This window comes from Oryctolagus cuniculus, chromosome 17 (genome assembly GCF_964237555.1).
Source record: "Oryctolagus cuniculus chromosome 17, mOryCun1.1, whole genome shotgun sequence".
NCBI classification, from domain to species: Eukaryota; Metazoa; Chordata; class Mammalia; order Lagomorpha; family Leporidae; genus Oryctolagus; species Oryctolagus cuniculus.
Genome location: NC_091448.1, coordinates 35,960,866 through 35,984,697, shown reverse-complemented (window position 1 = coordinate 35,984,697; position 23,832 = coordinate 35,960,866). Strand labels below are relative to the sequence as shown.

The 23,832-nt window shown below is 55.0% G+C and overlaps 1 protein-coding gene and 2 long non-coding RNA genes across 6 annotated transcripts in view; 1 reads left to right on the top strand and 2 right to left on the bottom strand.

Annotated features, from left to right (window-relative positions):
• The window catches only part of TBX4 (T-box transcription factor 4), a 31,311-nt gene extending 20,317 nt beyond the window's left edge, over positions 1–10,994 (top strand). For 3 of the 4 annotated variants that reach the window (XM_008271189.4, XM_051824735.2, XM_051824736.2), the window contains 4 exons: positions 4,060–4,212; positions 5,158–5,246; positions 5,358–5,593; positions 8,918–10,994. In XM_008271189.4, the coding sequence (XP_008269411.2) occupies positions 4,060–4,212; positions 5,158–5,246; positions 5,358–5,593; positions 8,918–9,537 (1,098 nt within the window). In that variant the 3' untranslated portion in view covers positions 9,538–10,994. The remainder of the gene's footprint in view (positions 1–4,059; positions 4,213–5,157; positions 5,247–5,357; positions 5,594–8,917) is intronic. The other variant, XM_002719252.5, reaches the window with a different exon arrangement.
• LOC127484377 (uncharacterized) lies at positions 4,014–8,987 on the bottom strand. Its single transcript, XR_007911292.2, has 3 exons — positions 8,341–8,987; positions 6,179–6,341; positions 4,014–4,521 (listed from the first exon to the last, which is right to left on the bottom strand). It is a non-coding gene; the product is annotated as an uncharacterized lncRNA (long non-coding RNA).
• On the bottom strand, positions 10,970–15,387 carry LOC103351531 (uncharacterized). Its single transcript, XR_519295.4, has 3 exons — positions 15,306–15,387; positions 14,187–14,238; positions 10,970–12,363 (listed from the first exon to the last, which is right to left on the bottom strand). It is a non-coding gene; the product is annotated as an uncharacterized lncRNA (long non-coding RNA).
• Between the last annotated feature and the right edge of the window lie 8,445 nt (positions 15,388–23,832).

Here is a 23,832-nt window from a genome sequence, read left to right as displayed (position 1 = left end):
CTGCTGCTCTGAGAATAGGCGGGAAGGTTCTGGGCCCTAGGTATGACCCCAGGATTGCTGTCCTGGCTGTGACACGGCCCAAGACCCTGTGCGGCTGAGGCCTTTTGAATGGGCTAGAGGGCTTCCTGTTCCAGTTCTGATTTGGCTCTTTGTTGGGAAGTCACTTAATTCTCCAGGTCTCGGTTTTCTTTTCTTCCTTTATTTTTGAGCTGCGGCTCCTCTCCCTACCCTAATCTATTTGCAGGGCTGGGGAGGGGAAGGGAGACTTAGAGAGTAAAATAATGGTGCAGGTAAACTGATGTTCATATGTGACAAAATGAACACTCGCACCCAGATAGGCCATGCCTGCTGGACCCACATCCCTCACATTGCTTAGCCGACACCTCGAATCCTTCCACAAGTTGTTGAGAACCTTGTGGGTTCTGCCCAGTGCTCTGTTTCCAGCCAGCTGGGTGTCCTTGAGTGAGTCCCATGCCCACCACAGGCCTTTGGCTCCTCAGCTGGACCGGAGTGATACGTGAGGACTACCCTCCCACGTCTTGATGTCCTGTGATTCTAACGGAGAGAAATCTGGGCCTTAGTGGCTAAGCACGCTGTGGTGCTCTCTCGAGGAGATGGATGTCTGGCTCTACTGCGATTGTTAAAATAGACCAGGCTTCGGAGCTGGGGCCAGAACATAATGAATCCCATTTCTGTGAAACAATGATGATGACGGGACCAGTCGTAGTGGGGCTGTTGACGTGGCTGGCCCATTTGGCCCAGCATCCTCGGCAGCACACATAAATGTGAGACTCTGGCAAAACCTCTCAGTGTGGCGCCTGCAGAACTTGCAAGCAGAGCCAGGTGCATGAGTCACCCAGTTGGTTTCCCGTTCTCCCAGCGGGATGGGACTGAGGCTCACGTTTACACTTGCCTTGGTTCAGTGGAGGGGGCTTTCTCCTAGACACCTGTCCGAGTTCCTGGCTGTCAGAGTCCATGATCTGGGACCACTTAGTTGAAGGTCTCACTTTATAGACAGGGACCCCAGTGCTGGAGGGGAGGCGCTTGCTCACGTGCAGCCGGTGAACAGAGGTCCGCCGAGGCTTCTGGAGCCTTCGTGACATCTCTGTGGCTGTCCTCGCACTCCTCTGGTGGTGCCTGCCTAGGAGGAGGGCAGGCAGTTTCGGCCTTCCCAGGCTGCCCTGTCAGCAGAGTTTCTACCCCAGTCACTGGGGACTTTGTCTGATGGCTAAGGAGCTTGACCTTGATTGCAAGGGGCTAACAGGGACCTTCATCAATAGAAAGCATTTACTGAACCCTGAAATCTCCAGGCCCGGTTGTGACAGGGAGCGGGCCTGGGAGCCTGAGGAACAAATACAAAGGGCTTTGTTCTCCCGGATACCCCAGGGGAAGCAGGGGAACAGCTTGATAGGCAGTACAGCAGGTGAAGATGGAGTGGGTGGGGGCAGGGAGGAGGCTGATCCAGCGGTGCAGCCAGGGACCCGGGTCTGAACCAGGGCTGCACGGAGGGCAGGGGAGGCACACTCACAGGATGTGGTCGTGGAGTGGACCACGGGCATGGCCATGGAGAGGGGGAGTTGAGGGTCATGCCAGGGCTTTGGCTGCCCTGGGACCACTTGTGAACCACCCCATGTCACAGGAGCAGTGAGGTTGCTGCCAGTGGTCTTGAGGGCCCTGTATGGCCTCACTGGGGGCTGGGTGCCTGTAGCATCTGTTTTAGGTTCTGTCAGCCTTGCTGTCTTCTCTCTCCCTTTGCATGGGTTCCTGGGAGAGCCAAAGCAACCAGGGGCTGGTCCTGCCTGCTCACAGCGGGATAGTCTGTGCTGTGTCTGAGTACCACTTCTGACCTGACAAATGCCTTAGAGACGATCGATGTTGTCTCTGGTGAGTAAAGTGAGGCCCAGGGGCAAGGGGGCTTGTGGAAGCCCCCGCTGAGCCTGCGGTCCTGGTCCAAATCTGCCCACAGCTGTCGGCCTGCCCGGCCCTCGCCAGGACCTGTGTCAGGGCAGAGGAGCCTGGAGGCACGAAAGGAGTCAGGGATTCGGCCCTTCCCCTTGAGGAGTTTATAGTTTCACCAAGGGACAAGGAACAGGAAGCCCGGCGGAGGCCGTGGCAGCCAAGTGGAGCGCGCAGAGGGAAGTTCCAGGGCTTCAGACCGTCCTGGAGCTGGGCGCCAGCCCAGGAGTGCAGGGCTTCCCACATGGCAGACGACAGGGAAGGAGGACGATGGGAGCCGAGGGAGCTCTGGGCATTCCCAGAGACGTCTGGCCACCTCCTGGGTTTTAAGGGAGCTCAGGGTCCTGGGTGGACCCTGGGTGGGCGTTTGCACCTCATGAGCAGTGCGGGGTGACAGAGATCTACAGGGACTGGGAGGTATTTCCCAAGACCCAGCCCCTGTGCCTGCAGGAGAGCTCTCAGCTGCTGGACGGGTTCGCGCATACTCCAAGGCCCCGTCAAGCTCACTCGGACTTTCTGGCCTGGCAGGCCTTCAAGTGGGTGGTGGGTCCCCAGTTGTGGGACCTGGTTTGGGGTTTGGGGAAGTTCTTTACTTGTTCTAGAAGGGTCCAGAGGTTTGCCATTGAAAGAGGAGGGAATGGCTGGCACCGCAGCTCACTTGGCTAATCCTCTGCCTGCGGCACCGGTTCTAGTCCTGGTTGAGGTGCCGGATTCTGTCCCGGTTGCTCCTCTTCCAGTCCAGCTCTCTGCTGTGGCCTGGGAAGGCAGTGGAGGATGGTCCAAGTGCTTGGGCCCTGCACCCACATGGGAGACCAGGAGGAAGCATCTGGCTCCTGGTTTCAGGCTGGCGTAGTGGCCATTTGGGGAGTGAACCAACAGAAGGAAGACCTTTCTCTCTGTCTCTCTCTCTCTTACTGTCTAAACTCTGTCAAAAAAAAAAAAAAAACAAAAACAAAAAAAAAAAAAACCAGAAAGGAGGGAGTGGCCAGGGCAGGAGGCAGAAATGCTGGTTGGTGCTGGGTGGAGCCACCTAACCAAAGTCAGGAGTCCAGGGCAGCCCAGAGCCCAGCTCCTTTGTCAGCTGAGTGTGCGCTCTCTGGGCTGTCCCTGTGCCCCAGAGATGTAAAGGGAGCAGAGCCTCTCTAGCCCTAGACTTTAGTCCAGGCTTGCCTTGGAAGAGCCTGACTCTGTCCTCTTTTTTGGCATGCCAGTCACTAAAGGGTTAAATCTTTCATCCAGCTTCAGCACCAGGCCGGTCCCAGGAACCCAAGGGTGGGAGCCAGCAGGGCCATCCCTAGGAAGGGGCACTCCCAGGCAGAGAGAAAGGAGCTTGGGGGGAGTGGGACCTGAGGCCACCATAGGCCGGCCCAGACAGAAACCAAAGGGTTAACAAAGGCAGCCGAGCTGATAAAATGCCCCAAATTCCTGGTCCTGCCTCCAGTGGGAGGACGTCTGGCAAATGTCAACGATAAAAAATACATTTTAATGGCACGCGATGCCGCAGCTACCGTGGGGCACGGCCAGATGAAGCAGGTTCGGAGCAGCAACTGCCGCGTGTTGCTCCCGGGGCTCACGGCCCAGCCTCCTGAGCTCTTGGCTGAGCCTTGTCCAGCTGGGCCACCTGTCCTCACTAGCCCCTGGTGTCCACAAGGGGCCCCTGGCCGCCTCTGCCATTATTTTAGGAATTGTGCATGTCATCTAGGGCTCTAGTCCATAGCATGCTTCTATCCAGGCTGGGAGCTGCCTTTGGCCCTCTGAGTGCCCGCAGCCCAGCGGGCCTCTAATGTTAAGACAGGCGGGAGTGAATGGGGGCCGCCTGGAAGACAGAGTGAGCCCCTTTCCCCACTTCTCCCCACCCCCCTGCCCTTCACCCACTGTGAGAGGAGAGAGGAGGCAGCTGAGCCCTCAGAGTAGACGGGCTGAGTCAGGGCTCAGGGGCCTGCTTCTCTGCTTGGGAGCTTTTGAATTTTCTGGGCTCTGTCCCGGTAGTCAGGCCTGAAGCTGGGGCTTTTGGGAGTATGAAAGCCAGCCCAGGGCTGCTAAACAGGGTCCAGGAGCAGAGTGTGGGGACCTGGAGCTCACAATGAGACCCTTCTCTTGCAGATCATCCTCAACTCCATGCACAAGTACCAGCCGCGGCTCCACATCGTTAAGGCTGATGAGAACAATGCCTTTGGCTCCAAAAACACAGCCTTCTGCACACATGTGTTCCCGGAGACCTCCTTCATCTCTGTGACCTCCTATCAGAATCACAAGGTACCCCCCAGGCCCTACCACCAACACCCCGGGCATTGCTGCTTCCACGACAGAGAAGATACAGTGAGGCTGGGCCAGGGACCTCCAAAACTGGCAGTGTCCCTCAGAGCCATGAGCACATTGAGTGTGGAACAGGACAGAGGATCAGACACACGCCTCTGGAGCAGAGTAATGGTGGCCTCTGTATTTAGGGATTGGGCAGAGTTGGCAGGCGCAGAAGCTGGGAGCACGGAGCCTGCCTTGTGGTTTGGGTTAGGGCCTCTTGTTGTATAGTCTTGTCCCAGTGCATCTGCAGGCATGTTTCTGGGCCTGCAGAGAGAGGGAGAGAAGTGGGAGAGTAGCCCTGGGCCCCTGTCAGCTCTGTGGGTGCAGGGGGACTGAGTGTTGTGGAGGCCGCACCCAGGCTGCGGTCATAGGTGCCTGGGATGTTCCCACCCACACCCTCCCCACGGCTCACCCTCTGCTCATTGCCTCCCTGGCTTTGTCCCTGCCACCCTTCCCAGGGTGCTGTTCATGTTATGCACACGAGGACTGGCGGGGTGGGTGGCGGTGGTGTAGAAGGGCCTCAGGAGAGCAGCAGGGTACAGTTTGCATTGAGCACAGTCCCTGTGAACCTGATGTGGTGGTTTCACTGGACAGGGCCGTGGGCCAGGGAGCCAGGTACAGGGAGAGCCTGAACCAAGTGGTGCTGTGGGCTGGAGAGCAGGAGAAGGAATCAGAGGGTCTAGAACAAGGAGAATGGAGAAGAGTAAGAGAGCCAGGGACATGCCACGTGGAATGGCAAGGTCAGGGGAGACCCCAGGTGCCTCCCAGCTGGCTCAGGGCTGCTATGTGTGGCCTCCGGGCCCTGCCGTGAGTTCTGAGCGAGCCCAGGGTGTGGGAAGCAGGCCAGGGGCCCGCGGTTCTCTCTTCGCCACCACTCTACCGCGTGTCCTCTTCCTGCAGATCACACAGCTGAAAATCGAGAACAATCCTTTTGCCAAGGGATTCCGGGGCAGTGACGACAGTGACCTGCGTGTGGCCAGGCTGCAGAGGTGAGGCTGCCCTGCCCAGGGTGGGGGGCTGACGGGATTTGAGCACGTGGACTTGGGGACCCTCAAAGCTCCCTGTCTGTCCGTCTTTCCCACTGTCCTCCCTGCCTTCAGCAAGGAGTATCCCGTGATTTCCAAAAGCATCATGCGGCAGAGGCTTGTCTCCACCCAGCTCGCGGCCAAGCCCGACGTCAGCCCCCTGCACGGTGCACACCAGGCGCTGCAGCACTACCAGTACGAGAACGGGGCCCACATGCAGTTTGCTGCGGCCGAGCCACAGGACCTTCCTCTCAATACCTTCCCTGCCCAGAGGGACTCCAGCCTCTTCTATCACTGCTTGAAGAGACGAGGTAGCTCTCTGGTCTGCAAGCCTTGGAGGGGTGACGGGGCTGGGGGAGCTCTCTCCACAGCCACTCCCCATGACACATACACGTGCACGCTGCCCCCCCCCACTGCCACACACATGTTCTCTCTCTCTTTTTTCCCCCAAAGATTTCTTTATTATTTATTTGAAAGAAAAAGTTACAGAGAGGCAGAGGTGCCCAAGGACTTGTGACATCTTCCACTGCTTCCCCAGGCCACAGCTGAGAGCTGGATTGGAAGCAGAGCAGCCAGGACTTGAACTGGTGCCCACATGGGATGCCAGTGCTACAGGCCAGGGCTCTAACTCACTACACCACAGTGCCAGTCCTCCCCCGGCTAATTCTCACATACATTCACCAACTCACACACCCATGCACACACATACCCCACTGCCACACATGTACAACCCACTCACACACACTCTTGTACACATATACACACACTTACACAAGCACATACCCCCACTGCCACACACACATGCACACCCATATACACATATCCCATTACCACACACATACACATACACACCCAGTCACACATACGGGCACACACACACACACACGCACAATTACTTGTGTGGCGGGGAGAGTAAACCTGAATGGTTCGAGATCATAGCCAGGTTCAAGGTCATCTTTCCCAGTGCAGGAAGACTGGTTCTCATCTTGTATGGAATGCTCACTGTTTGTGGCCTTGGTGTCCCCAGGCCCTGGCAAGTGTGGCTTCGCAGTTGCTGCTCTGTGGGCAGGATGGAGACACAGCGTTAGTCGGGCTAGAGGTGAGGGGAGGCTGAGGCCCCAGAGTCCACAGGCTTACGGATTGGGGCCGTCATCTATGGAGGTTCCTAGACTGCAGGGTGGGACAGCCCTGTAGCCCTCTGTCTCCACACCAGGATCTGCACAGGCTCTTGCAAATTTGCAAATTGAAATGAGATGAGCCATCATGGTTACAGACTGGGGCCCGAGAGATGGTAGTGGCACTTTTGGGGCTGGGCTGCTTTGTAGTAGGGACCCTGGGCTGGGAACCGGAACACCAGTGCTGTGCTGTGGTACCAGGTCTCGGTGTCTCCGTGGATGGAATGGGGATGGTTAGTGTTACTCCATCGAAGATCCCACCAGGCTACTGCCATTCTCTTGGGGACAAGTCTGGGACTTTTTTTTTTTTTTTTTTTTTTTTTTTTTTTGACAGGCAGAGTTAGACAGTGAGAGAGAGAGAGACAGAGAGAAAAGTCTTCCTTTCCGTTGGTTCATCCCCCAAATGACCGCTATGGCCGGCGCTGTGCCGATCTGAAGCCAGGAGCCAGGCGCCTCTTCCTGGTTTCCCATGTGGGTGCAGGGCCCAAGCACTTGGGCCATTTGCCACTGCCTTCCTGGGCCACAGCAGAGAGCTGGACTGGAAGAGGAGCAACTGGGACAGAATCCGGTGCCCCAACTGGGACTAGAACCGGGGGTGCTGGCGCCACAGGCAGAGGATTAGCCTAGTGAGCCGCGGCGCCGGCCATGTCTGGGACTTTTGCTTGTGATCCAGCATGTTCTCTCAGCACCACTCCCAGCCACCAGCCAGGCTGAACTCTGGGTACCCCGTGCACAAGCCCTGTTAGAGCTCAGTGACCGAGAGCAGGTTGGCAAACTGGGGCCTGAGCACTAAACTGATGTGCCGCCTGTGCACAATGTTTTTCACAGTTTTCAAACAGTGGGGAAAAGGTCAACATAAGATTTCATGACATAGCCTGTGCCGCGGCTCACTAGGCTAATCCTCCGCCTTGCGGCGCCGGCACACCAGGTTCTAGTCCTGGTCGGGGCACCGGATTCTGTCCCGGTTGCCCCTCTTCCAGGCCAGCTCTCTGCTGTGGCCAGGGAGTGCAGTGGAGGATGGCCCAAGTGCTTGGGCTCTGCACCCCATGGGAGACCAGGAGAAGCACCTGGCTCCTGCCTTCGGATCAGCGCAGTGCGCCGGCCGCGGCGGCCATTGGAGGGTGAACCAACGGCAAAGGAAAACCTTTCTCTCTCTCTCTCCTCTCTCACTGTCCACTCTGCCTGTCAAAAAAAAAAAAAAAAAAAAAAAGATTTCATGACATGTGAACAGTATCTGAAGTTCAAAATTTAGTCTCTATAAATAAAGCTTTATTGGAACACAGCCACCCTCATTTACGTCCATGTTGTCCACGGCTGCTTTCAGGGGCCAGCTGCAGGATGAGGACTTGTGGTGGATGTTGTGTGGCCCCCAAAGCCTGATCCATTTCCTCGCTGTCTCTTGATGGAAGACATTTGCTTAGTCCTGACCTAGAGTCACTGGCCACCTGCCAAGGCTAAGAGCTTAGTGCAGGGAGAGAAGAAGACTCTGGGGGGAAGATGGGGAGGAGGGGTGAGTGGGGGAAGATCCAGCTCCCCCAGGGCAGGGAAGATGTCTCTCGAGGAGGGGCATCGGAGAGAGGTGAGCACCGGCCTGCAGAGCCAGCTCCCTCCTCCAGGCTGCCCTGCCCTGTGCACACACTGGCCTCCAGAATGATCCTCAGAGGCAGCAGGAGGGCGGCCAGGATAAGTGTGGATAAGTGTCCTTCGATTTGTTGAGCAGGCCACCACCGGAGCCTTCAGGCCTGGGTCCTCCCGGTACCCCAGAGGAGGGTGGGCCACTCCTGCAGCTGAAGATGCTGAAAGACCCACAGACAGGACATCCATGTCAGCAACACCAGGGCAGCAGCTTAGCCTGAGAAGCCCGAGGGACCCTTCTTTCTCACCGTCGGCTCCTTTCCTGAAGTTGTAGATGTCTTGGTGTCTGAGCTGGCGTGATAACAATCTTATGGGCCGTCTCTGTCCACAGTAGGGTTAACTCCCTTTTCTACACACAACAGAAACGTGCCTACAGGAGCTGAGGAATGAAGCAGAAACATGGTGGCCTTAATTTTCTGGCTAGTTCAGACAAATGTGGCCTCAGAGCCTGGTTGGGCCTGGCAGTTGCCTCCACTTTCCTTGGCCAGGGCTGGCCTGGCCTGAGAACGCCAGCACACATCAGGGCCTCTCACCACCCCAGGAGGAGGCTGGCAAAGGATCACAGCCTGGTCCAGCACGTCACTCGGTGTCCAGGGCTCTGGGGTCCCCCATGGCCTTTGATTAGGGTCTGGGATCCAACCACTTTTTGGCTGCCACCGCCTTCTAAAAGCTGTAGCTGATTAAGACGTTTGTGGGCGTGCCATGGCGACACGGGCGAGGGTGGGCACTGAGTGACGAGGGAAGCCTGCTGTGGCATCCAGCGGCAGTGGGGGAGGTGCCGGGCGGGTGGAAATGGCTCTCCCTGAGTATGTTTTTGTCCTCCAGCAGACAGCGCCCGCCACCTGGACTTGCCCTGCAAGCGATCCTATCTGGAAGCCCCCTCTTCAGTGGGGGAGGACCACTACTTCCGTTCTCCCCCTCCTTACGACCAGCAGATGCTGAGCCCCTCCTACTGCAGTGAGGTGACCCCACGAGAAGCGTGCATGTACTCAGGCTCGGGGCCCGAGATCGCCGGGGTGTCTGGGGTGGACGACTTGCCCCCGCCCCCACTGAGCTGTAACATGTGGACTTCGGTCTCACCGTACACCAGCTACAGCGTCCAGACCATGGAGACTGTGCCCTACCAGCCCTTCCCCACGCACTTCACTGCCACCACCATGATGCCTCGGCTGCCCGCCATCTCCGCGCAGAGCTCCCAGCCGCCAGGAAACGCGCACTTCAGCGTCTACAACCAGCTCTCCCAATCTCAGGTCCGGGAGCGGGGGCCCAGCGCCTCCTTCCCCAGAGAGCGCGGCCTCCCCGCGGTGTGTGAGCGGAAGCCCCCCTCCCCACACCTGAATGCTGCCAGCGAGTTTCTGTACTCTCAGAGCTTCTCCCTGTCCCGGGAGTCCTCCCTACAGTACCATTCAGGGATGGGGACCGTGGAGAACTGGACTGATGGGTGACTCCGTGCCTCCGCGACAGCCCCCGGACCTTGTTAACCCAGTAGTAACCTCTGTGGGTGGCCTGTACAACCGAGAAACACAGGAAGGTATTTCACAGCGCGTGTGCATGTGTGTGTATGCGTGTGTGTGTGCGCACGCGTGTGTGCGTGTGTACCTGTGCTCATGCTTCCATGTATGTATTTTGGAGAGCGTCTGTCTTCTGATGTACAACTGAGGCCATCAAAGAAAACCAGGATGATCTCAGAAGCGATTCTGCTGCAGGGCCTGGGGCTGTTGTCTGGCATCTCTGGACGTGCCCATGGTGGGATGGGAATCGAGGGTCCAGAGGAGCTAGTTAGAGGCCCCTGGAGCCCGCTCAGGGCCAGGTGGTGAGGTCTCCCCCAGGAAGGCTCTGTACACATGCTGGAGGTGCAAGGGGAGCAGGAGGCCCACTGCTTTGGCTTCTGAAGGGCCTGTGAGACCACCCGAGAGGTGGGCCCTGCGGAGCCTCCGAGAGGGGTGCAGGCGTCTCAGTCCACGGTCAGGAAGCTGACTGCTGGGGCTCTGAGCGCTGAGGCTGACTTCCAGGAAGGGTCCCACCTGATGGGTATTTTACAGTGGTGGAAGTTTCATTTTTCCTTCAAAAGGAGGGAAAATCAATAGCATCTTTGTCACTATTCGGGGTTTGTCTTAAAGCCCTCACACCTCGGTCCTCAACACACAGGCGACCCCCACACCCCCAACCCACACACCCCCTCTGCTGTACCATACTCAGCCTCTCGGGCACCGCCTGCAGCCTCCTGGGGCTGGCAGTTTGGAAGCACACCCGTGTCCCCCAGAGACCACCCTGGATCTGATGTCAGGCATCTCCTGGGCCTGTTCCACTCCCAGGAAAGCCCAACCAGAGATGGAAAGAGAGAGAGAATTGAGAAAAATTCAGTTCTTCCAGAATATTCAGCCAGTGTGCACAGGGAATGAAGGTCGCTCTTCTCCACGAGGCGTCTGGCCCTCAGCCTTGTTCTCTAGCCTTGAACATCAGCAGACTGGCCTGTGTGGCTGGTGCGAGCTCTAAGTGAAGTTTGGGAAGTCACTCAACTCTTTGCATGCTGAATAACCTATTTATATATTATATAAATGAATAAATAAATAAATATATATATCTCACAAATGCAGGCCACATGTCAAATTCAGCTTTGCTTTTTAAAGATGACTATTAAACTTAATAAAAATGAACATTGGAGGGGGTATTCGGAAAGACATCTATTTAAATTTTTATTACATGTCTGTTGTTAAAAACTAAGAGCATTTTAGATAAAACGTATATATTATATATTATATATAAACACACACACATACACTGCAGATAAAGCTTTATTAGGAAACACGTTAGCTGACAGGTGATACGGATCGTCAAGAGTTTTGTTATATAGCACGGACGTTTTATTTTACGTATCGGAACATAAAGCCATTTTACAGCTGTGCGGTGTGTGTAGGCTCTTTATTCCTGACTTGTCATTTCTGGGCTCAGCAGTGAGGCCTGCCTCTCCCTTTGCTTGTGTTTTCTCTCAGGTGCAAGGTGGGGCCCCCTGAGCCTCTGAGCACAGAGGCATGTCGCTTAGGGTCAGTGTGGAGACAGCCCCTTGGCTCCTGAGGCGCTCCTTAGGGGAGGGGTCTCAATTCCAGGGTCCACCAAGGCCCCAGCAGGCCCTGGACAAGACTGCTGCCTTTGAGCAGTCAACACACAACACGGCTATTTGGGGAGGTCGGTCTCATGAGGAGGGGATTCTTGGTGGGATCTGCACGGCAGCTTCAGAAAAGGAACCGACAAGTGGGTGAGAGGCAGAGCCCGGGGCTTCCTGGCTCAGTGCGAGGTGTGAGCGCAGCTCAGCCTTCACTCCACACTGTCCCCTGAGGTTTGGCCAGGAGATGGAGGGAGAAGGAAGGAGCTGAACTCCAAGTGGCACCCTAACGCAGGTGTACGGAGGCGCTGCAGGGTCTCCCCTCTCAGAGTCCCTTTGCTCCTTCACCAAAGCCGCTCGCTCACCTCCACCATCTCTGCTGTCGGCTGGGAACCCAGAAGAGAAGGCAAGGCCAGGAGCACCCTTTAAATCTGTCCTCAGCAGGACTAAGATGCGATTTCTTGCTGGATAAAAGGTCAGCTTTGTCCCCCGTTTCCGCAGGGCCCTTCACTGGACTGCTTCCTACGGAACACAAGGTCACACTCCTTCCTCTGTCAGCTGTTGGCCGGATGCTCACCGGAGCCTGGCTTGGGGCAGGGAAGAGAGCTCTAACTCACCCCAGCTCTGTTTCTTTCTTTCTTTCTTTCCGGGTGGACACTGCACATCTGGGGTACCCTGTATCTTCTAGAAGCCAGGGAGCAGGCTGCGGGCAAGACCTATGTTCCCTCGGCTCTCTCCAGACACACAGTTGGCTCAGCCCTGGGTACAGAAAGTCTGCTTCTTACGGGGTATTTTGCCTTGAGGGAGCCCCACAGCTTCCTACCCACCTTCTGGGAAGCATGAGGTCCCCGACTTCCCCACCTGGGCATGGCGAGAGCCGGGCCTGCCGTTGGATTTGTGGAACTTTCCTGCCCCTCTGAGTCAACAACTCAATAAAAAGGGGGCACATGGGATCTCCTGAACAAAGGGCGCCATTCAGGAGCGCCAACAGGTCATCCATCACTGGGCCAGAAGCTGCCACTGGAAAAGGGGCTGCCTCCACCGTGTCTTGCCCGCATGGAGGCGCGAGGCCGTGGGCAGGCAGGCGGCTGCCCGGGCTCTGCGCTCCGGCCCTGCGCCAGGCCTCTGGGTCCCAGCTCAGCCACCAACAGGCCCTCGGCGGAAGACCCTGGAACAACAGCAGGGAGAAGGAAGAGAGAAGCTGGGTCAGACTGACAAATTGTTAAAAAACCAAAAACCAACTTCCAGCCTGCGCTGGCCTCGGGGGTCAAGAGGCCCTGGCTGGCCCCGCTAATGGAGCCTGCCGGCAGAGCGGCAGCCCAGCCCCGCAGTGTCTTATCTTACAACATAAAATTAAAACCCACTTAAAAGGCCGGAGGGCATGTTAACATTCCCCCTGCTGTCTAATTGAAGTAGTTCCCAGTGCAAAGGATTTCACTTGAAAGCTGCCTCCTCTGAGCCCGGTTCTGCTCAGAGGCCCCCGGGAGGGCATGGCTGGGAGGGACTGTCACGGCCAAGACCAGCCAGAAGACAAGGCACCCTTGCCGCTGGCCACCCCCACCCAGGTGGCAGGTGGCGACAGCAAAGGTTACAACCGGCTGGGTTGTTTTGTATTTTTAAAAAATTTACAAATTCATTAGCAGCGATGTCAGCAGAGGCCAGACTCCCGACAAAGAAGTCCTGGTAATGATTCAAACCCTGGAGGGGCCTGCAAGGAAAACTGGCAGCTCCCGTAGCCAAGAGGTTCCCATTCCTTTCCCCCTGCAGTCCCCTTCCCCCGCTATGCAAATACACTGCAGGTCTCCAAGGCATACGGAATCAATCAGGGACATCCTGTAAAGGTGATGAACTTGCACTGGCCATCCCGAGTAATGGGAACCAGTCAGCTCACGGCCGGCCAGCCTTGAAAGCCAAGGTGACAGCTATTAAGCAATTGTGCGCCGAACAAAATGGCAAGGGGGCCGGGCAATCAGCTCCATTACTCCACGTCGATGGGCAGCCCCAGCCTCCACAGCCGTCTGTCGCAGCTGATTAGGGAGGGCCCGGCTGGGGCTTTCAATGCAAGCCCATCCCAGATCAGAAACAGGCCCGGGATGAAAAGGGAAGGAACCGTCTCCAGAGGTGCAGGCGATGAAGGACTCTGTTTTATGTGACTGTGTTCTTCCTTCTCGCCTCGAAGAAGGGGCAGGAGGAACGCTAGCAGTTTGGAGATTAGATAGTTTTCTTTTCAGCCATTTATCATTATGAAGGAAAGTAGACAGGGCAGAGGCAGGAAAATCTCCAGTGGGATTTCTGCGAAGTCTCACTAAGAAGGACCAGGCTTACGCTTCGCCGCCCGAGCAGCCCCCGCTGATTACCGCAGCCCCGCGGGGTCTGCAGAGCGTCCAGGGTCCCTCTTCTCTAACGAGGGCAAGCAGGCCCCTGCGCTGCAGATCACAGGAGCCCTCGGGCCGAACCCCCAGCCACCAAATTGGAGCATTTGTGAAAATGAAAGCCCAAGTCAGACCAGTGGGGAGGGGAGGCAAACCGGGATAGGGAAGAGTAGAGAGGGCTGGACCCCAGTGGGCGGTGGCCCCCACTCTTCCCTGGGCCCAGGTCAGCGCTGTGGAGCACCCCCACCCCCGTGTCTGCCGCCAGTCAGCCTGCCTCTCAGGCCAGGGAGGATGCCTGCTGGAAAATTCTAGGCTTCTAGAATTTTCTAGTGCCTATTCAGCACTCTGCTACCCAGGCTTGGGGTTGTAGAGCAAGAGCCAGGCCTAGGTGCCATGACGGAGACAGCCATAGGGCTGTGGGAGGTGGGACAGGGCTTGTGAGCAGATGGCAAGGGAGGCCGCACGCCCAGGGGCAAAGGGCCACTTTGGAGCCTAGGGTGGGACAGAATGTGGGGAAGGAGGAAGGGCTGACTTAGAAAGCTGGAGCCAGGGCCGCTGGCAAGCAGATCATTCCGAAAAGAGGACATAGGAGTAGATAGTTACCCTGGACAAAACTGACCTTACACTTTTCCTGGGACAGTGTGGACCGAGACTCTCAAAGTGTTCATATCCTAAAAGATTGACCAGAAACGTGGACATTACTTAATGCCCTGTATTTGTTGTGGTATTACTTTTAGTAGTCCCACATGGCAGAAAATAAGTTGGTCAATTATGGTATCTTCTGGAAAAAGACACAGTCATTGAGCCTGGGTTTACCAACAGCCTTCGATGACCTGGGAATTGATTTAAAATTAAGTGAAGAGAGAGTAGTAACATAGAGTATGATTTCAAGAACGTTTAAGAAAAATTGGTGAAGCCAAACTATAGATCATTAAGTAGCAATTAACAAGAGAAAGAGATATACATATATATCCATCATACGCGATGTGAAAAAGATTTCTGAGTGATATATATGGTGTCTCATTTGTGCAACACAAACTAATAAACCTGTGTGTGTGTGTTTGAGGGTGTGCATGAGTGCACTCATGTCAGTGTACTTCAAAAAGTTCATGGAAAATAGAATTACAAGATAAGTTTATCGTGGCACAAAATTTTAAATCCATGTATAGTTTTAAGTTAACATGCATTTCCCATGAAATGCATGGCTCACATGCATTAATTTTTTTAATTTAATTCATTTGAGAGGCAGAGTTCCCATTTACTGTTTCACTCTCCAAACACCTGCAACAGCTGGGCCTGGGCCAGGCTGAAGTCAGGAGCCTTAAAACTCAACCCAAGTCTCCATGTAGTAGTAGAGACCCGACTACTTGAGCCATCAGCACCTGCTGCCTCCCAGAGCGTATTTCCCAGGAAGCAGGAATTGGAAGCAGAGCCGGGACTCCACCCCCAGCACTCCAACCTGGCTTGCACGCATGCATCTTAACCTCTAAGCCAAATGCCCACCCTTCTGTGAACTTTCTGAAGACCCCATACCTGTGGGACGCGTGTGTGTGTGCGTGTGTCTGTGCGGGGCACAGAGATGATTTAAGAAAGACCTGTTCATGATGCTCCCCTCGTGCCTCTCTGCTTTGCTTAATTGGTCACAACGAGCATGTACGGCTTCTGTAACTCACAGATTTAATGGAAGGAAAGACGATTTGGCTCCCGAATTCACACAGATTTTAACCTCCAAACTCACCAGTTAATGGCGCTGGGAGGGTGGAGATTCGCCCAGCTGCCGCACCAGGGGGGCGGGCCTAGTGGGAGGTCGTTAGGTCACGGGTGGCATGCCCCGGATGCTATTCTCGCGAGAGGGTTGGGCCTCTGTTTCCGGGCTCCTCGGGAGTCCCGCCTCGGCACGCGCTCCTCCACGTCCCATTGCGCTCATCCACGTCCCTCATCCGAAGCCACGCTAATGGGGTCGCCTGGCCTCGGACTGGAAGCTCCGGAAACCGTGAGCCTGAGCAAAGCTCTTGCTCTGTCACGAGCCTGAGTTCCGTATCATAGAACAAAACGGTCACAGAAGCCCCTGGGGGAAGAAGGAGCTGTGCCCACACGCCAGGGGCGGTAGCTGCGGCGTGGGGAGGGGGAGAGGGGCTGCTGCCGCCGCCCGGCGGGTCCCGCATACGGCACCCTGCTTTCCCGTGGCCTGGTGGGCTCTTCCTCCCAGACACCCTCAGTGCGGCTCCTGTGTAAGGCGGGGGGGCTCTCCCTAGGGGATACGGTCCGCCCCTGTGGCTTCTCTCAGCAGCGGAGGCCCGTGAGCCTCAAGGCCGGATCTCCTTTCCCTCTCCTGACAGAGGCGTTAGGACTGAGTCCACCCTGTTCATCTCCCTGCACGCCCGGCATGGTGCCCTCCCCTGCAACCTGGCTTCAGGGCTGACTCCTCCCAGCGCCTGCCCAGCCTCTCCCACATCCGCCCACTTCCTCCTCTTGTGTGCGGCGTGCGGGGTCGGCACAGTGGCCAATCTTTGGAGCTGGGTTGGCGCCTTCCCAGGTGAGCTGGGTGTGACTCTGGGTTTGGGCTGTTGTGAGCGGCACCCCCCCCCCGGGGGGGGCACTAAAGCACTACTCATGGGGTGAGGGTTCAATGCGTGAAGCCGGGGAACTGTGGGAGCTGAAGGCGCCAGGCCGTTCAGGGACAGCAGTGCTGCCGCCTTCGCTGGCATCCCTGCTCTCCGCTGGTGCGGCCTGGGTCCGCTGCTATGGGGTGTGAGGACGCTGGGTACTTCAGCGGCCCATGGTCAGGACTGCAGCCCATCTCCCAGGGTCGTGGGCCATCTCAGCACCCTCTTGTCCTCCTAGGTCTGCACCTGGGGTATGAGGCTTGCCCTGGAGCTCTACCTTAATGCACAGTTGCTTCCTAGGGCAGAGTGTGACCGGCACCTGCCCCGGTGTCTTGATTCCACACTGTCTGCTCCTCCATGCACTTTCATGGGCACCACTCGCCTATGCCAAGATGGGACTGACTTTGTCTGTCTCTTAAGAAGAAAAAAGTCAAACTAAAGAAGCCCCTAACACAGTTCCTGGCAGAGGAGGCCTGTCAGGAAATGGCAGTGTCCCTTGGTTCTTTGTCCCTTCACCTGGCAGGTTTCTGTCCGGGCTGAGGGACAGCAGCAGATGGGTGGCTTGCCATCCCACCTCCACATCAGCTGTTGAGTCTGAGGTCCCCAGCACACCCTATTCTTAACCTTTGGGTTTAAGGAGCCGGGAGACGTCCAGATGTAATTGATGGCCCTTGGAGAGCCTCACTCTAATCAGGAAGAGGAAGGGACCACTCCTGTTTTTTGACTAGGCGAATTGAGGCTTTGGTTTGGTGGTGGTTGGGCCAGGCTTTCTGTAGGTGGGGGAGCTCATGTACCTGAGTCCTTGCCACTCAGGTGGGAGACCCCGATGAATTTCTGGGCTCTGTGAGTCCATGTCTCAAGATCTGTCTTGTAGTTGTGGCCTTTCTTTCTCTTTATTTTTCTTATTGATTTGAAAGAGTTAGAGAGGGAGAGATCTTCCATCTGTCATTTCCCTCCTCCTCACAGCCACAATGGCCAGGGCCGCAGCCTTAAGCCAGGAACCTGGAACTCCATCCAAGTCTCCCACGTGAGTGGCAGGGGCCCAAGCAGTTGGGCCATCTTCTGCTGCTTTCCCAGGTGCGTTAGCCGGGAGCTGGATTAGAAGTGGAGCAGCCGAGACTCTAACAGCCGCAGTGCTAGTGTCGTAGCCGGTGGCTTAACCTGCTGTGCCACGTCTCTGGCCCTGTGGCTGTGGCTTTTCTAGCCTTCTGGTAAGAATGGGACCTGGATTTAGTACGTCTGGTCTCCCGGTTTCCCTAAGGGATGAGCGCAGCTTCACTGGGGTCTAGTTTCAGCATCTGTGGGACAAACTGTGTCTTGGGCCAGAAATCCTGGGTTTAGGACTTGGCCTTGTCGCTTTCTGGTTTGTGCCGGTCAGCAGAGACATCATTACTGAGTCTGTGTCATAAAAAGGGGCTGATAATGCCTGAGAGCGTCTGTTTCCTGGGACTGTGGAGATTCAAATAACACTGCAAGTGGCCTGGCACTGCCCCATCCCTGTCGCTCTGATAGGAAGCAGGGAGTTCCTCTCTTTACTGCCTCCTTTCATGGCAGGGTGTGGCTTGGGATTTCAGATTCTGAACTCTTCAGATTTTACTATTCTCGTGTGTAAAAATGAGAAACGGAAACTAGCCTTCATTCCTACTGTGTTAGTAAGCAGTTAGCAGGTGTTAGGAGTGGCGCCAGGCCGTGTATTCTCTCCTAGCAACCTGGTAAGAAAGGTGTTGTACCACGCCCTCACACAGGAGGATGCTGAGGTTCCAGGAGGCCAAGAAGCTTGCTCAAGGCTCTGGGCTCAGGGTCAGAGCTGGCTTCAGAGCCAGGTCTTTCTGACACAGAGCCGTTCCTCTGCCTCTAGGGTGTCACAGCCGTCACTGTCATCACTGCACGTTCTGTCCCCTGGCTTGCCCTGCCCCCTGTCCCGAGGCTGCTGGACCCAATGGATTTGTATTTTTAGTGGTTTTTGGGTTCCTTAACAGAAAAATCAGACAGATGTGTTTCAAAATAATTGTGATTTGAAAGGCACAGAATGGCAGAGGACGACCGTTCCATCTGCGGGCACCGCCACCCACCGCAGAGGGGCCATCCGCGTGGGGTTGCTGTTGTCCTCTCCCTCGCAGAGCGGTGGTGGAGGAGGAGGGGGGCTGGCCTTGTACTGGATCTCACGCTGTCCTTGGAGATGAGTCAGCCTGGCCCAAATTTAGGTACTGGGGCAGGCATTTGCTACAGTGGTTAAGATGCCAGTTTGGAAAGCAGTTTCCTGAAGCAGAGGGCCTGAGTGCAAGTCCCAGCTTCCTGCTCTTGCACACACTGGGAGGCAGCAGGGGATGGCTCATGTACTTGGGTCCTGGCCACCACGTGGGAGATCAGGATGGAGTCCTGGGCTCTGGCTTCAGCACGGTCTAGTTCTGGTTGTTGCAGTCATTTGAGGGAGTGAACCATCATCTCTGTCTCTCTCTCTGCCTTTCAGATAAATAAAAATAATTCATACGCCTCTAAAACAACTGTTCAAAGTGGTTTTTTTTTTTTGGGGGGGGGTGGGGGATGCGGTGTTTGGGAGAGGGGCCCAAGACTCACTGGGCTCAGAAGCAGAGCGAGGATGTCCTTTGCTTGCCTGTCCAACTCCTGGTCCCAATATGCTTCCTTGGCAATAGCGAGAAGACTTGTGGAGGAGTCACTTTTCTTCAATACCCAGAGTTCCTAGCTGGTATGCCTGAAGCAAGGGCTGGGTCTGTAAAATGACACGGCGGCGTGAGGAATGATGGAAACTATGTGGGCTGCTTTTAATAGCATCCGACGGCGCGCAGCCCAGGCTTCCTTCTCCAGCCCCACGTGCTGGTGGCCTGGCCCGGACTACGGGCATCTCCTCAGGGCAGTCGATAAACCTGAAAGTACTGCACAGGAGGCTCAGGCCCTAGTCTCTGGCCACTCACACTAGAGACCCAAATGTAGTTTTCTGGTGCAAGAAAAGTGAACTTCCAGCTTCTTTCTCGGTCAGTGTTGAGCAGCGAGAACGTGGTCTTGGGTGCCTGGCCGCAGACCTGTCGCTTGCTGCCTGTGTGGCTTGCCCTCTTCCACGCTGCAGCTACAAGGCCACGCATCCATAACTAGGGTCTGTGAGGGAACTTTGTGGTGGTGAAGGACTGCGGAAGCTGTAGCAAGACTCTCCGGAGTAAAGGGGGGAGGGCACACCCGAGTTTCTCTCTTTAGTTTAATCTCCCCTTTTCAAATAGCCGAAGTCTGTATTAGCATGGTAGAACACATGTGTAATTTATAAATACTATACTGGTAGTGTGTTCTGACAGTTTTTCCCATAGGGAGGGTGACGTGGGCAATGTTGTGAGCTTGCGTCTGTGGGCAGGGCTCTTTGTCCTGGGATGCACATCCTCCTTGGGATGGTGTACCGGCACTTGGGGCGGAGCGGCCTGATAGGACAGTGGAAGCAAGCGGGCCTGGCGCTCTACCCTGTCTGAGACGGGTGCCTGACCCCTGTGAGCTCTGCCTCCCCACACGCTACTCAGGGGTGAGAAACTACTGCCTTCTCCCCGGGCTACGGAAAAGATGAAATGAGATAATGCAGACAAAACATGTGCTCGGTTCCTGTGGCCCTCAGCCCCAGCGCGCCATGCCAGTTTGCACAGGTTCCGTTTTAGATGCTGAGAAGATGGGAGACTTTTTTTTGTGCTGGGAAGTTCTGTTTACTGCATTTTGAGATTTTATTGCTTCTCCTGTCTCATAGCTGAACCTCCTTTTCCAGATGCCACAGCTCAGATCCGTGTGCAGCTGGGTGTGCGGTGCCACTTGCAGGCGGCAGGGGCCTGTGCTGGGTGGGAGCTTGCCTGGTCTTTCCAGGCCTCTGAGCACCTCAGGCGTCCAGAGCTTTGAGATTTGCCTCCAGCAGAGCCCCTGCAGCCAGGAGCCAGGCTCCAGGGAGGCAACCTGAATGTTTCTCACTCAAATCCCATTGCAGAGCTCAGGGGCACCGACGCTAAATCTACTGCAACAGGAAACTCCCTGCGTTGCCACTGCCTTGTCAGAGGCCTTGGGCAAGTCCCTGTCTGGCTTCTGTTGCTGCCTTGGGAAGGAGGGTGAGTCACATCCCTGTTGCCAGCCTCCGAGGCGTGGCCTGCCGGCCCAATGAGAAATGAAAGGGATCCTGACAGTTTAACTCCCCATTGGCCCCGTTAGTCCTGGGCCAGGCTCATTTCTGCATTTTCAGGAGAAAAACAAAACAAACCCCACTACTTCTCCTGGACCAGGGAGGGGGACGGTTGGCACAGGGTGGAACAGGCCGCGCTCGCATGGGGCATGATTTAGAGTCCTCACCTGCCTCCTCCTCCTCCTCGCCCCGCCTTGCGTCCTCAGCCCAATTTCCGGCACACACGGAAAAGCCGGTGGCTGCATTGGGAACAATCGGCCACAGTGCCCCTCTCGTGGGGTTGATCCTTTCATTTCCTCCGGCAGACTCCCGCCGGGGCCCAGGTTCTGGGGTTTGCGCCGCTCTCCTGGACTAATCATTTACAAGCGGCCTTAGCGCCCGGCCCCTCTCTCGCTTTTACTGTCCAGGGCCTGTTAATTGGGGCAGGATCCCAGCCAAATGGCGAGAAAGACTCAAGGAGCTGCTTCACTGGGCCCTGACTATCCTGCCCAGGCGGCCATGGAGGAAGCGTGGGCCGCAGCCACGCGTGAGGCTGCTGTGGAGGGGAGTCCTCCGCAGAGATATTTTTCACGCTTTTAATAAACCACTGTGTCCTTAGCACTCACTGGACCTGAGCTTAGTGAAATGCGTAAGCTCTCGGGCTTGAATTTTTCTTTTGTATTGCAAAATGAAACCAACTGGCCCAGTGCAAATTAACCTCAGAAAATGCATAGATTTTAATTGTGTTTCTCTCCTTTTTCCTCTCCCTTTCACTATTCTCTCAAAATTTTGAATTTTGCTGGCAGTTGCAATCTTTTGGAAGAAAGGACAATGTACAAGAGGAAGAAGAAATAAAATTAGAGAAACATTCTCAGATAGTCACGACTTTACAGGATTCACAAAAGGAAAGTTACTGATCGCCAACACAAATTCCAAGGGGATTTTTTTTTTTTAGAAAGAAAATGAAAAGGCAAACCAAACCACCACCAGATCCTCTGAGGTTGCATCAGAAGTGCAGTCTGGTTTAAGCCTGCATTTTCTGAAAGCGCCTTCCGTCTGTCCTATCTACCATGAGCCCTGCACGGTACTGGTGCTCCTGAACTGACAAACAGATCTCCATTCCAGAAGTAACGAGCACACGTTCTTTATTTTTCAAGTTTCTGGGGCTGAGCCTTTGGAAATCCTGCAGGGGGAGGGGAGTGGAAGGTGCTGCTGTGCACCTGGCCTGCTGCTCCCCTTCAGCTGTGGGGGCAGGAAACGGCTCCGCTGAGCTTCTGTATTTGCAGGAATTTGTAAAAAGACATCTTTTTCCCGCTTGCAGCTACATGCATAAACAAGTGTGCGCTCACAGCCCTCACCCGCTTGGCACGCATGTACTCAGTAGAGTGGGGTTTCCAATGCCTCCTTGTTCTTCGTGGGGGCAGAAAGATGCAAGTGTCCACCCTTAAGGTCAGGGCACTCTGGGCCTTTCCAAAGTCAGGCTTGGAATCCCTGCTCAGGTTCAGTCGCCCCACAAGTTGGGAGAGAACCCGTTTCCAATGGACAGCCTTCAGCAGCGAGATTGGCAGGCCATGGAGAGGGCTGGAAAGGCGTACAGACACACACACACACACACACACACACACACACACCCAGGCCCAGAGCTGCCTTTGTCTTGGCCGATTCCTCCTCTCTGGATCAGGCTCAGCTCCATTCCTGCAGGGAAGTCCCTGGTTGGCATCAAGGCTGGCCTCAGGCATAAGATCCTAATTATTTGAATGGTATTTGTTTTCATAGCTCTCTCTCTCTTTTTTTTTAAATGTGTCCAGGTCGATGGCATTTTAATGCCTTATTAAACAGGGGTTTTACAGCAGTCTGTCTGTTCAGTCTCTGGGCCCAGGCCTGTACTTTGTGTGCGGGGATTTTATCTTTCCTGCTGGCCAAAAATATTTTCCAAATTCCCAATAAAAGTTTTCGAGATTTCCTAAGACAAATAGAGCTCCACCAGCTCTAAAATGACCTCGATGCAGTGGGAATTACGTTCAGACACATGCTCTCCCTCTTGTTTACACAAAGAACTGAACTGCACTTGTGCTCATTAACTGCCGTTACGAGTACACCGAATTCACTCCACGAATGTGCTGGTGCATAAAACACAGCCCTACCTGGGATGGCTCCCCAGAATCCCATCTTTTACTGGTTTCTTCCATCCTCTCAGATGGCCGCCTTGGCTTTGTAGGCAGCCTGCACAAAGCCTGTCCTGGACGAGGGGTTTACATGAGGGCAGACGGCCGCTGCTCGCAGCCCAGAGGAGCAGCCAGGCCTGGAACAGGACTGAGGCTGTCCTGAAGACCACAGAAACGTCCAAAAGAAAATCGGCTGAGACCTTTTGTTTCCTTGCCAGTGTTTTAAATGTTATGAAAAATGAGTTGTCTCTCCAGAAGGAAGCTGAATTGGAAACTGTTACGATAAGCCTGGAATGGGGCAATTTAGTGGTCGCCAAAGAACCTAGAACAGACATGAGTTCTAATATCTTTTGTGGTACCATGTAGAATGTGATCTTGGGCAAAAAACTCAATTTCAGTGTCTTTTAAAAAATGAGGAAAATTGGTGCAGGCATTTAGCTCAGTGGTTAAGACAGTATTTAGGTTGCCTGTATCCCATATTTGAATGCTTGGGTTCAAATCGTGGCTCTGCTTCTATTCTAGCTTCCTGCTAATGCACACCCTGGAGGCAGTAGGTGATGGCTTAAGTAGTTGGGTTTCTGTCGCTCATACAGGAGACCCAGATTGAATTCTGAGCTGCTGGCTTTGGCCTGGCCCAACCCTGGCTATTGTGGGCATTTGTGGAATGTTCTCTTGTCTGTTGGTCGCTATTTCTGTATTTCTGTCTTTCAAAAACATTTTTTTGATGGTAGAAATTATGAACATACATCTGGCTGGGTTGTGTGAGAAGTGAAATGAAACAGTGAAACAGTGCATATAAAACATAAGTGCAGTGACTGATCCTGACTGTTGTAACTGTTTCCATTCCATGAGGCTCTTAGGATTCAGAGGGGCAGCAGCGGGTCGTGGTGGGTCTCGAGCCTTTGTGAAGGGTTCTGGGAGTGTGAGCAGAAGGGAGGCTTCCAGGGCCCAGTGCCAGTGCTGAACCAGATATGGTCATCAGTGGTAGCTGGTAGTCAGATATGACTCTAAAACCATGCTAGTTCCACTATCCATACTGACAAAAGTGTTGATGTTAAGTATGGGGAATTATGTTAGCTGCCTGCAACCCAGCCCCAGGCTGGCCCAGGCCAGCAGGCCTCACTTTGCTCAGGTGCCCCGGAACAGCCCCTCCCCTACCTGCTGCTGGGCTGCCAGGAAGTTCCCTGCAGGTGTCTGTTTGGCTGGCCCACATTTGAGCTTAACCTCTAGGTGTCACACTACTAACGCCATTGTCAACATTTAAGACAGACATGATTAGAGGGATGTCCCGCCCATGGTGAGCATTTCCGGTGTAGTCAGCGTCTACTGGTGCCGGACGTGTGGCGCCAGCGGTGG